We start from the raw sequence: 13,836 nt of genomic DNA, 5'->3' as shown, positions 1-13,836 counted from the left end.
ATGGCTTCGAGCAACAAGTGTTTGATCTCAGCTTTCTTTGTTGCTTTGACAATATTTTCTTCCATGGATGTTGGGTTAGCATCTCGCCGTCTACTGCAATTGCCACCGTTACCCACTTTGCCAAATTTGCCTAAACCGTCCGCATTGCCGCCTTTGCCTTCGGTGCCTACACTGCCAACGACCGCACAACCATCTTTTCCAAACCCCACTTTGCCACCACTTCCTACGGCTTTGCCCACCATTCCTTCTGTCCCAAAGCTCACTCTCCCACCATTGCCAAGCATACCTTCAATTCCAACTACGATTCCCTCTATTCCATTGCCATTCTTCTCTCCACCTCCTTCAAATTAAACTGTTTAATTTATTTATATATTCTCCCTGGTCCCTATCATTGGTGTGATGTTGCAGTTGCTTGTCATATGGGAAAGCCTTGTTTTTGTATCAGTGATGTCTTGTCCCGCAGTATGTTGTCTTGCATACAGGAAGACTTCTTTTTGTGTCACTGGCAAATCTGAAGCTTTCTGTTGTTTGTATTATTGCTTGTTATTTCTAGTTTCATCAAGTTCACAGCAGATTTAGTATTGCATTCTTTTTTGGGAGTTTCAGATTTTGAACCTGGCATTCAAAATCTGCCTCATTTTGTTATGTGCAGCATCCGATTAGCTTGCAATTAAGACTTTGAAGATGCTGAGCCTGATGCCCTTATACACTCTACTTCAGCAATTATTGATCACTTCAGTGAAAAGGGAATTAGGTGCAATACAATTCAGCAATTATTCAAAAATGCTATTCATTATACATTTCTATTACTATATAGAGTAAGTTTTGAAATAAAAAATTTGCATTTGTATATGTTTGGTGTGAAGATTTTGTTGGTTTTTTGAGTGGGAAGATTATATGAAAAGATAGAGAAATGGAAAGAAAAAACAGGAAAAGCAGAGAAGAGAGAAGAAAGTTCTGATAGTTGTGATGATCATCCTGCTTTTCATTGCATCAATAAAACATTTATATGTACATCCTATTTTACTTAAAACATATACATAGCAGTTCAAATTAAGTTAAACCATATAATTTCTTACAAAACAAACCAAAAGTAACCAAAAGCTTACCTACTAACAACTCCAAGCTACACTGGTTACATTCCAACCAAATACAAACTAAAACAACTCAAAATGGATAAGGAAGTTTGTCAGCATATTAAACAACAAAAACAAACTTATATTCGCTTTGTTTCAAAGCACCCAAGCACATCTTCAACATATGAAAAAAATCCAACAACTGCATACTTCACTTAGCTTCATTAGATTCGAAGAAAAAACTGAATGCAACTAATTTTATCACCTACCTATGTTTACAAATTGTCATGAAACTTATGGTATATAAATCTCAAGCAACACAGTATCATCAAGCAAACTTCTTAACCAACTATTTTAGTAGGACCTTACCTGGATCTTTTTATTGTTCAATTTGATACAATGGAGGTGTTTTGGCAGCTACAAGGCATGATATGAAAGTATATCAATCATGGTGTTTAACTTTTGTCATAGTATAAACATGTGGATGTGAGCGTTTTCTTTGGGGTAGAAGTATGAACTCTTCGCTTCCCTTTCAAAGTCCGGATAAGCAACTTTTATTGCAGTTCATATTGGTTATTGGATCAAAACTGTTTGCCAATTTAAAATTTCTCTTAAAAAGGAAATTCATCCAAATGCATTCTTTACCTACAATTCTTAAGTTTTTAGACCATCTGGTACCTGTCAATGCAATTAATATGATTGTCTGAGATAATACCTTATGACATTATATAGAGGAGTTTATGTCTGTTTGCATAGTCTGTCCTTTACATTTACAAGTTTGAAGAATCATGATGATAATTAAGTTTTATGATTCTCTAGATAAGATTACAGAACATTTCTCAACATAATAATCTCATGATGCACCTTGAGAATCTGTTTGTCGGATCATATAATTGGTATTGATACTGGTCTTGTGTTGTGTTTCTATATGAATCATCCGTTAACTAACAACATTGGCTTTGTAAAAATTTGGCTAACTTTTGCAGGTGACATCTGAAGTTGCTGCTGAAAAACAGATCTAGCAACTCCGGTTTCCCCGTGCTCGCAGAAAGAAATTCAGAACCAACAAGATATGCTTAAACACCCAGATTGTTTTTAGTGCTCTAGTTGAAAGCAATAATAAGAAATTTATTTCCAGAATAACTTGGATCAAACCCATGAGTTCCAACATTTGAGGCATCTCTAAAATATAGAACTCTACATGTCTAGCTATTGCATACCAATAAAACCCCACAATAATAATAATAATAGAGTAAGAAATATTAGTATTTACCATCTTCTGAGCATGACATACTGAATTGCTTTAGTGAAACAAGACTCTCCTCATAAGAACCTACCACATGACCCCTATCAACACGCATTGAAACTTTCTTCACTTCTCCTGTTCTAGTGTTGAATGAAATCATGTCACTCCAATCTGTAACCATGACCACTTCATCACCATTCTTTGAAACAAACAATGGCCTTATGTCACTCATTAAAGAAAACCTCAAATCAAATGGCAAGTTCAACAATTTAATCCATGATTCTTTCACTTCATATTCCTTCATAATCCAAACCTCAAACATATATTCAATAAAACCTTTTTCCCGTCGAAGTCGAGTTTCACAAAGGCAATCTTCATAAATACTCAAATAAGTCTTGAAAGTGCCGGCAGAAGCAGGAGGAGATAGAAACTCCTTGAACTTCTCCTCTTCTAAATCAAAGTAAATGATTTTATTAACCCCACCTCTGCTTGAACTCAATGTTACCCAATGTGGAGCTCCATTCACTATTGTCGTTCCTGTTTCCTCAAGTAAATAGCCTGTTTCCTCAGGTAGATAGCCTAAACAGGTTTCATCGGATAAGAAAAGATTTCCAAAATTGTTAACTTGCCTAGAGTTCTTGTAAGGGAAGTAAAAATTTTTAAGTCGTTTCCATGAATTTGTCTTGAGATTATAAACATAACCACATGCCAAATCACTGTTTCTTTCAGAAAAAACTACTACCACTTTGTAATTATCAATAGATGAATTGTAACCAAGCCCTGAAACCAGAGAACATAAAGAACTTTTAAAATAGCATGGTGGAATCATCTTAAATTCCCTAATTGTTGGATTCCATAGCAGGAATGTCCTTGGGTGTCCACTGGATTCCTCAACATTTTCCAATCGTATCAATAATATACCATTACAGGACCCCAATACCCTTGTATAGATGAATCTGTTGATAATGCATTCATTAGCTGCAGGAGCGAGATAACAATCTTTTCCCCATAAAGGAAGACAAATTGTTTCTTCTTCTGCTTCTTCAGCACGCGATGAGGTTTGAGCGGCAAGACTGTATAGAGAAATACGACCTTCCCTTAATTTTTCTGATTCGAAGACTCCAAATCTGCGAAACCTTTCAGATGTTTCAGTGAGATGTTTTATGGCAAATTCGTGTGTTGAGATTAAATCACGCCAAGATTTGCAAACACACTTGAATCGCAAGAGAGATTTTGTGGGTAGTTTGAGAAGGATTTGCTGTATGATATTATCCGGAAAGAATGGCACTGGCGCTGCCCTTTCTGTACTGTAAACGGTAAAACCCTCCATAGAAACACAGTATGTATCACTCAGATCTAGCAATTTTATTCCTAGAAATTTGATTAGCTGCCTCTATATTTAATTTTGCAGGGTTTATATAGCCCCAATTTCCCAATGAATCCTAATAAAAGACTAACCCAACTTTCCTAGTCTTTAAGATTATTTTTCCTAATATGAAAATTAAAGTCGTTGGGCCGAATGGGAAATCGTCGAATCCTTGGAAAGACTTTAATGTTGTATGTACATGCCTAACATTTCCCTAACTTGTCCTCAGAGTTCAAAGACCACCTTTACATCAAATTGCTCATGGAGGTATTAACTGGTTACCTCAAATACCTTTCTTGTTGGTTTTAAATTAGCTCCTAATAGCACCGATTGTCTCTAAAGTTTCGTTTTCGGTTCATTGGACTCCTTCAATTTGAATTTAGAAGCTTTCTTTTAACAGAAAAATTTTCGGGGAGGACAAAATTCGGTGGGTTGATTCAAAATGATTGGGAAAATCGCAGTTTCAGGTACAAAAATCGTAACAATGGTAACTTCAGAGGTTATCAGTTACTGATAAAATCACTTTATGCAGAGCTTGGTTGTAAAATGCGCGAACATTAGTTGAAATTCCGCCTCACATCACATTTTTGTTAAAATGTCTCAAAGAGAAGCAACTTGCAGAAAATCATAATGATGCGTGTCGCCACTAAAACTCAAGAACAAGAACAGAGATCGTAGAGAAGTTAAATTAAGAACAAGAATTACAGAGGGTTTGAGAAAAAAAATTCATGAAACATTTGCAAAGGCCTGGTCCCGCCGATATTATTTCACCCTTTTAAAACCAACTTCTATAATGAAATGACAACGTACATAAAATGGAATTTCGAATCCAAATAAAGCGACAGCATATCACTACTGTTTATTACAATTGAATTAAAATGGAACAACGTTGTAATGGAATCCCACTAATTCTATCACCCGTGCTTTATTCAAACGACAACTGCATATAATGTTCCTTTTAGACACCATGCCCCTGCACTTCTGACTCATTTGTTCAGTTTGTAACAATTCCCCTTCCTTAACTTTCTTTTCCTCAAGGGAGAACAAAGGAAATTGCTGACGAATTGTGTCTGCAAACTCTCGTGTGGCTAAGGTTGGTGACTCACCCCGCTAATGAATAAGTAACTTCATGGCTGGACCCTTGCCACGGCGCACCGACTTCCTATTAAGAATGGCTTGAGGCCATCTGTGAGGGGTGTAGTCTGGAGGCAAAGTAGGAAAGGCATAAACCTGAGCATATGCAAGACGTAACAAAGAAACCTGAAAAACATTGTGAATCATAGCCTAAGGTGGTAACTACAATCTATAAACTACTGCACCAATCTGCTCGATAATAGGGAAGGGTCTAAAGTATTTAGGCTAAAACTTGGCATTACCTTGGTGCATAGTCAGTTGCCTATAGGGTTGCAACTTGACATAAACCAAGTCCCCAACACTGAACTTCCTCTCTGAATGCTTACCGTTAGCCAATAACTTCATCTGATGTTGAGCCTTCAAAAGATTGCACTTGAGTATCTGAATGATGGTCTTTACATAACATCAACTGCAGATGCATCTAAATCCTTAGCAAAATAAGGAATGTAAATTAAAGGAGGGTAGTCGTAAAGAGCTTCAAATGGCGACATCGCAATACTAGAGTGATAGTTGGCATTATACCAAAACTCAGTAAGAGATAACCAATGCAGCCACATATGGACAACTCTCTTCCCATGCAATGTAAATATCCCTCCAAATAGCGATTAACTACCTAAGATTGGCCATCCGTATGAGGATGGTAAGCTATCAAAAATCGCAAATCAACACCTTGCAACTTAAAGAGCTCCTGCCAGAATCTACTAAGGAAAACTATTCCCCGATCACTAATTATAGTCTATGGGTTGCCATGCAATTTATAAACATGATCAAGAAACATTTGAGCGACTACCTAAACCGTGAATGAATGATTGAAAGGCATGAAATGGCTATACTTTGTGAGTCTATCAACGACGACAAAGATGATGGATTTGCCTTGAGATTTTGGGAAACCCTCTACAAAATCCATAGTCAGGCCCGTGAACACGCCAACAGGAATTAGAAGAGGTTGTTAAAGTCTTGGAGAAGCCACATTTTTAGACTTATATTGTTGATATACAGGACAACCCCTTACGTTATTCATGACCAATTTTTATATCCCTTTCCAATATAACAAGGTTGCTAACTTCTTCATTATAGTAGTGACACTTGAATGACCACCTAACCTGGAACCATGGAACAAAGACAACAACTATTTTTGCAATTGAGGTTCAGCAACGACTACTAATTTCCCATTCCTCTTCAACTACCCATTAATCTAGTCATACTTGTTATAAACTGTTGAATCTTTCTCCTTAGTAGCAATGATAGCCTTTAGATAAGAATCCTATTGCCAACCTTCCTGAATCTTATAGATTAGTTCTCTAGGTATGATCATAGTGTCAACTAGTTAAATTCTCCACTGGGAACCTAAGACAAAGCATTAACTATAACATTCTTCTTCCCTTTCTTATAAGTGATATCATAATCAAGCTGCAGAAGCTTAGCAATCCATGCCTACTATAAAGGGTGGTCAGTTTTTGTTCCAAGAGATGTTTGAGTGAGTGATGATTAATTTTAATAACAAAATACTTGTTCCGTAAATAGTGCTTCCATTTCCTTACAATAAACAAAATAGCCAACATTTCCCTCTCATATACTGACAACATCTTATTGTGTAGAAATAGAATCTTGCTTATATAGGCTATAGGATGGCCCTTGCATAGCAAAACAACACCAATACTCTTACTGGAAGCATTAGTTTTGATTTGAAATTTTTGGCTCAAATCAAGTAGAGCCAATACTGGTGTTGTGCATAAACATTGCTTGAGTTGTTCAAAGGATTCTTAAGTGGTTGCAATCCATATGAAAGCCTTCTTCTTTAACAACTCAGTAAAAGGCTGAACTATAGGGTCATATCCCTTGATGAATCTTCTGTAGTAACTTGATAGCCCTAAAAAGCCACACAATTACTTCTGATTTTTTGGTGGGGACCAATCTTTAATGGCCAGAACCTTTTTTGGGTTTGTAGTGACTCATTTCTGGTTGATGATGTAGCCTAAATGCTTTACATGTAAGGCTCCAAAGGTGTACTTACTTATCTTGGCAAATAGTAAATGTTTCTCCAACAATTGCAGCACCTTTTCCAAATGCCTTAAACGCTCTTCTTTGTCCTTATTGTATATGAGAATATCATCAAAGAAAGCAAGCACAAACTTCCTTAAGTGGGGTTTGAAAATGCAATTCATAACCATGTGGAAAGTGGAAGGCGCATTAGTAAGGCCAAATGGCATTACTAGAAATTCATAATGTCTTTCATGTGTTTTAAAAGTAATCTTCTCTACGGATAAAGGATGTATGCGAATTTCTCAATATCCAAAATGTAAACAATCTTCAAAAAGATAGAAGTTTCCCCTAACTCATCAAGAAGCTCCTCAATTAAAAGAATAAGATACTTATCTTTAATTATGACCTAATTCAATGTCTTATAATCAATGCACATCCTCAATGTGCCATTTTTTTCTTTACTAAAACCATTGGCTTGGAGTAAGGGTTATTGTTATTCCTTATTACCCCTGATTCTAGCATTTCAGCCACCATTTACTTAATCATATCTTTTTGAAGACCTTCTTATCTATATGGTTTCATATTAATAGGTTGTGCTCCTTCTTTAAGCATAATTTAGTGGTCATGAAACCTTGCTAGTGGCAACCCTTTTGGTTCCTTGAATACCCCTTTATAGTTGTCCAACAATTGTTCAAGTTTAGGCCATTCATTGGTTGTAAGGACTCCCTTAACTTTCCTATCATAAAGTTGTATTCTAGTCTCTTCTCTAGTAGTCCAAACTAATTGCATAGAAGCTAATTGAGGTTGTTTACAAAGTAGGCAACAAAGCTTATTTCCACCAATTATACTTACCCCCTCCCCCCCCTTTCTCTCTCATTTTATCTTTCTCACCTTGCAATAAGTAATATTGGCTTCCTACAAAGAACTTCATGGTCAAATATTCAAAATTCTAAACTATATCTCCTAGCCCCACCAACCATTGTGTGCCTAAAATCAAGTCAAAACTTTCAAGAGATAAAGTATAAGCATCTACCAATAAGACGTGTCCTTGTAGCTTCACCTATAGCCCTTCACACATGCCTTACACCTTAACACTTGACCATTAGTCAATGTTACATACAGCTTAGGAACCTCCTTGACAGCCAATCCTAACCTCTGAAAGTACCTTCACTTAAGAAGTTATGTGTGCTTCTTGAGTCAATTAAGATGTATAATGCCCTTTCCCTATGCGAGGCACTTAGTCTCATGGTTTTTGCTCCCAAATTACCATGCAAAGCTTGAAGAGATAGTTGCAATAACCAATGCTCTTCACTAGAATGAGGTTGTTCCCTTTCTCCACTAACTATCTCCCCTTTTCATTACCTTTTATTTCAACATGAAGCTAAATAACAAACGTCTGCTTCTTCTTATATTTATGCCCTGGGATACTCTTCTCATCACACCAAAAACATATTCCCTTAGCTCTCTTCTCATCGAAAATCCTACTTGTAGTTAACTTCAAAGGCATGGTCTGTAGTAACGTAGGAACAAAAAGGGTTGGTAATAGACCATCATAATTACTAGGCTTGGGCTGCAAACTACTTCCAATATAATTACTACTCACTAATCTCGTTGTAGGAGGTATATGAAGGTCTTAGTTACTAGCCTAAGTTGGTCTTGAATGAAGGCTATTGTAATTTCCTGCAATTTAGCAAAAGAATAGGTTTCATTCAAAGGTTCTGACTTAAACATCCTTATAGGCATCTATAGGGAATCCACTAGCCCTGATAGGAAAAAACTTAATGTTTGATCTTCCCTAATTCTTGTCCTAGGGTACAACTCATCAAAATCATCCATGTATTGTTGTAGAGAGCTTACCTACTCAGACGGTAGATTGTCATAACCATAGCATCCAAATCCCGCTCGTATGGCAACTGCATACTCCTCCCAATCCACTAAAGCTAAGTTTCTTAATTTAATAAAACCTTGGTAACACTGAATTGCATGACCTTCCAAGTGTAGCACTGCAATTTTAATACGATCTTCATTAGGCGTATTATCAATTTCAAAGTAGTACTCTGTCTTCACAATCCAATGATCAAAATACTTGTCACTAAAATAGAAAAAAATCTATATGTGTCTGCCTTTCCCACTGGTGTCAAGGCTCTTGAACCAATTTGGAGGTTCCTTCATCTCGCCTCATGGTTGCTTAAGATACTACTACTGCCTATTGAAGACTAATATCAATTTCTTCAAATCCTTTATAGACTGTTGCATCTTATCTTGTGATTCTTGGAGACGATCTTGTTGACACTACTCCAACTCCAACACCAATTATGAGATCATCTGCACTACTTCCTTCCTTAGTTCTTGAAACCGACTACCATCTGTCATAGCCAAGAACGTGCTCTGATACCAATGATGCGTGTCACCACTAAAACTCAAGAACAAGAATGAAGATCATAGAGAAGTTGAATTAAGAACAAGAATTACAGAGGGTTTGAGAAAGAAGATTCATGAAACATTTGCAAAGGCTTGCTCATGCCAATATTATTTCACCCTTTTAAAACCAACTTATACAATGAAACGACAGCGTACATAAAATAGAATTGAACAACATATTTCCAATCCAAATAAAACGACAACGTATCACTAATGTTTATTACAATTGAATTAAAATGGAACGACATTGTAATGGAATCCCACTAATTCTAGTGTCCATGCTTTATTCAAACGACTTCTGCACATAACGTTCCTTCCAAACGCCTGCCTCTGCACTTCTGACTCATTTTGTTCAGTTTGCTACACATAATCCTTAGACGGGTCTATGAGTTCTTTATTCTTTTCAATTTTATTTCTTTTGTTTTTTTTTTTCGGTGTTTCTCCATTTGATTTGTTGACTCCTGAGTTAGGTTTGCTTCTAGAGTTCTTGTAATCAGATATGAAAGGGGGCATGTTCAAAATAAATAATATAAATTTTATGATAAAATCAATGTTTGAGTGGGCAAGAAAAATTTCTATTGGTGTTCTTTGTTTTTACATTTTACTTGACTTTTAATTCATAAGACAGTATAATAATGATTCCTAAGCTGGAGATAACTAATTCTATTGCATTCTGTTTTGCGTTTAGGACAGGGGATTCTATTAACTGTATAGTTGCTTATTGTTGCTTAAAATGTTGCTGCTAGAGAACACTCAATCATGGACTTGGACTGGGTTAATTGTTGATCCTGCTATAATCTTGCTAGTGAACAATGAGATAGTTCAAAGGTTTTTCTGGTAGAACTGCATCGTGTAGATTTTTGTGTGAATGCCAGAAAGAATTTAATTACCAGAAAAAATTTGGTCTGGTGAATGTGAATCTGAAATGGGTGAAGGATAAGTCATTGGATGTTGTTGTGGCTGGTGAGAGGGATCTTAGAATAGCCTGCATCCTTCTTTTTGTAATTTCCTCTGTTTCACATCACTTTGTCCCTATTTATCACCTCTCTAGGCACCATGGCCAACTTAATTTACCTCAAGATCTTAAGTTGCCTACTTTTATACGGAAATACCCTACTATTTTTTCATGAGTGGAATGTTCTTGATAGTGGAGGCACTCTGATACGTACCTGGAGTGCTGGAACTGTGCACTGCTGGGATTCTCTACTGCTCAAGTCTGCTTCAGTTGTCCTTTGCCTGGAAATGAGTTTGATGCTGTATGATGTAATTGTGAATTGCGGTGTAACCATGTATGGATGTTGAATAATGTAATTGTATGGATAATGGATAATGTAATTGAATGTATGAAAGAGTTGAATCAAGGCTGCTTTTATTGAATGGAGTAAATGTTCAGAATCACTGATTATTGAATGACCAAATGTAAACCAATACCCTGAAGTTGCACTAAACAGCTTCCCAAAGTCCCTAGGCCTAAGCCCCATATTTCCCTTCCCAATTCCCTGTGTATTTCCCTGATGCCTTTTCTTCACAGCTTTGTCGTCCTTTTAAAGCAAAGTTTCCCTGTTGAAGATATGCTTGATCATGATCCCTTGAGTTATCCTGCTGAGCCATCACATTTGAATTTGAACCAGTGCTTGTGCTTGAGTTATCTAGATATAGTTCAGCTTTTGAATTTCCAATTGTTGCAATATGAGTTGTTGGAGGTACAAATCCTATTTTACCCTTTCTTTTATAGGTTCTAGTAATTGGGCGTCCATCACACTAGTGTCCTTGCCTTTGGATTGACTCATAAAACTGTTGATCTTCATAAGGAAGAGCTTTGGGCCGTTTGATTTGTGCTATAGAAAGTGATACTTCGTTAATGTACATATGATAGTTTCTAACTCAATGAATTGGCTACCACCTTTTCCATACTTCCAACTCTAGATATCACTGATGGCTTTGGAAGAGGTGAGAGGGGTTTTAAAGTTAATGATACATTCCCTGATCGGGATGTGTAGCAAGATATGTTCAGAAGACTAGCTTTAGAGATTAAGTTCCAGTACAAAGGGATGATATCAACCAAAACTAAATGGGAAATCAAATGTTTGCATGAAAAATTCCAATGGTAGACACAAGCGACAAAGATAGATAATTTTGAGTATTTCTAGTTTTATTGTTTGGATAATGACCACAATTGTTTTAGAAATCCAAAAATGTCATATCATGAGAAAAACTACTTATTATGAGGTTTATTATGGTGGGTCATGTATATATACTCAAGAAAATTAGGTAGATATGACATAAAGGTATCATATCGATATTTCAAAGATGAAAGCATGATTAGTCAAAAACTAAACATTATAGAAATTGAAAGGTTCACTTGAGAAGTCGTTCATGCTATTATTAAAGTATTGGTACAATTTAGAGTTACATAACCTCGGGACTATCTCATATATCTCACTTGAGAAAGTCCTTCATTTTTTCTTGATAGAACAAAGTATCCTTCACTTCTCATGTTCTAGGGTTGAATGAAATCATGTCATTACAACATGTAACAATAACCACTTCATCACCATTCTTTGAGGCAACCAAAGGCATCATGTCACTGAGATCCCATAACGTTGGAGCCACTGACAAATTCATCAACTTAATCCATGATTCTTTCTCCCCATATTCCTTCATCATCCAAATCTCTAATATATATTCAGTATAATTTTCTTCCTTTCAAAGTCGATTTTCACAAAGGCATCCTTCATAAATGTTAGCAAACTAGAATATTGAAGTTGTAGTTTTTGGGCAGAAGCTGCCAATACAGCCATATACCTACTGAATATGCTGCCTTCCAAAGCATTAGATAATGCTACTCCTTTTGAAAAATAGCATGGAAGAAAAGCATCAGTGGATCATCTAAAAACCTTTGGTTGTATCTGCTATGTCCTTATTCCACAAGAGAAAAGATCAAAGTTGGATTCCAAGGCTGACATTGGAATTTTTATTGGCTATAGTTCAGTCTCAAAAAGGTACAGAATATTCCTTCCTCAAACTTCAAGTGTTATGGTTAGTAGAAATGTTAAATTTGATGAAGCAAAGTCTTGGAGCTGGGAAAATAATTTAGATGACCATTCTCAGCCCATAACTTATTCAGAATCAGTTTCCAAGGCTGAAAGTTTGTTGCATGAAAGTAACAATGATGAGATAGTTCCTGCTTCAAGAATAAGGTCACTTGATGACATTTATAGGAGGTGTAATTTAGCTCTGAAAGAACCAGAGAACTTTGAAGAAGCATCCTCAAATAATGAATGGTTAAATGCCATGAAGGAGGAATTGAATATGATCACAAAAAATGGAACCTGGAGCTTAGTGAAAAAACCTGCAGGCCACAAACCAATTGGAGTTAAATGGATTTTCAGAACAAAACTGAAACCTGATGGTTCAGTCAACAAACTCAAGGCCAGATTGGTGGTTAAAAGGTATATGCAGCAACCTAGGACTGATTTCTCAGAAACCTTTGCTCCTGTAGCAAGGTATGACACAATTAGGCTTTTAATAGCCTTATCCGCTAAAGCTGGCTGGAAGATACATCATTTTGATGTCAAATCAGCCTTCTTGAATGGAATTCTGGATGAGGAAATTTATGTTCATCAACCTGAAGGCTTTGTAATTCCAGGAAAAGAAGAATGTGTTTATAGGTTACACAAGGCTCTTTATGGGCTTAAGCAAGCCCCTAAGGCTTGGTATAGTAGAATACATGGTCACTTACTAAGCCTAGGATTTGTATGCAATCAAAGTGAACCTACCTTGTACATTAAGAGACAAAATGATGAAGTTAAACTCATTGTATCCTTGTATGTTGATGACTTATTGGTGACAGGAGGAGATGTTGCTCAATTGCTGGAATTTAAACTCAGCATGGAAAAGGAGTTTGAGATGTCTGATCTTGGCCTGATGAAGTACTTTCTTGGCTTGGAAATTCTCCAACTTCCTGATGGAATTTTCATTTCGCAAGAAAGATTTGCCAAAGACTTACTGAGCAGGTTCCATATGACAAATTGCAAGTCAGCTTCCACTCCACTTGCTGTCAATATAAAGCCTATGAAAAATGATGGAGCTGAAAAAGTAGATGCCACTCAATATAGAAGATTAGTGGGATGTTTGCTTTACTTGTGCTCTAGCAGACCTGATTTAATGTTTGCCACCTCTTTACTTTCCAGATTTATGCAAGAACCAAGCATTTTCCACTGGTCAATTGCCAAAAGAATTTTAAGGTATGTCAAAGGCACTTATGACTATGGCTTGTGGTTCTCTTGTCAACAAAAGGATGAGCTGATAGGGTTCTCAGATAGTGACTGGGCAGGATGCCAAGATGACTATAAAAGCACCTCTGGATATTGCTTCTGCTTTGGAGGAGCTATGTTTTGCTAGAATTCAAGAAAACAGGAGGTTGTTGCTCAATCCACAACTGAATCAGAGTATATAGCTGCTGCTAATGCTGCAAACCAAGCTATTTGGTTGAAGAAACTGCTCACAGATTTGGACTGCCATTTCTCCAAGAGTGTTACTATATATGTTGACAATAAATCAGCCATCTCAATAGCTAAGAATCCCATTCAACATGGAAGAACCAACCA

General features: G+C 36.5%; 2 protein-coding genes across 2 annotated transcripts; one reads left to right on the top strand and one right to left on the bottom strand.

Annotated features, from left to right (window-relative positions):
• Positions 1 to 351, top strand: LOC123221414 (protein PELPK1-like). Its single transcript, XM_044644270.1, has one exon. It carries the CDS (start codon positions 1 to 3, stop codon positions 349 to 351), a length of 351 nt encoding a protein of 116 aa, XP_044500205.1.
• Positions 352 to 2,338: 1,987 nt separating this feature from the next.
• On the bottom strand, positions 2,339 to 3,652 carry LOC123221413 (F-box/kelch-repeat protein At3g23880-like). Its single transcript, XM_044644269.1, has one exon. The coding sequence runs from the start codon at positions 3,650 to 3,652 to the stop codon at positions 2,339 to 2,341; it is 1,314 nt and encodes a 437-aa protein (XP_044500204.1).
• Between the last annotated feature and the right edge of the window lie 10,184 nt (positions 3,653 to 13,836).

Source organism: Mangifera indica, chromosome 7 (genome assembly GCF_011075055.1).
Source record: "Mangifera indica cultivar Alphonso chromosome 7, CATAS_Mindica_2.1, whole genome shotgun sequence".
Taxonomy (NCBI): Eukaryota; Viridiplantae; Streptophyta; class Magnoliopsida; order Sapindales; family Anacardiaceae; genus Mangifera; species Mangifera indica.
Note: the sequence above shows the minus strand (reverse complement) of the source record. Positions and strands in the feature narration are given on the sequence as shown.

Bases quoted from the DNA above. Each gene is read 5' to 3' on its own strand.
- LOC123221414 (XM_044644270.1), top strand. From the start codon at position 1: ATGGCTTCGAGCAACAAGTGTTTGATCTCAGCTTTCTTTGTTGCTTTG.
- LOC123221413 (XM_044644269.1), bottom strand. From the start codon at position 3,652: ATGGAGGGTTTTACCGTTTACAGTACAGAAAGGGCAGCGCCAGTGCCA.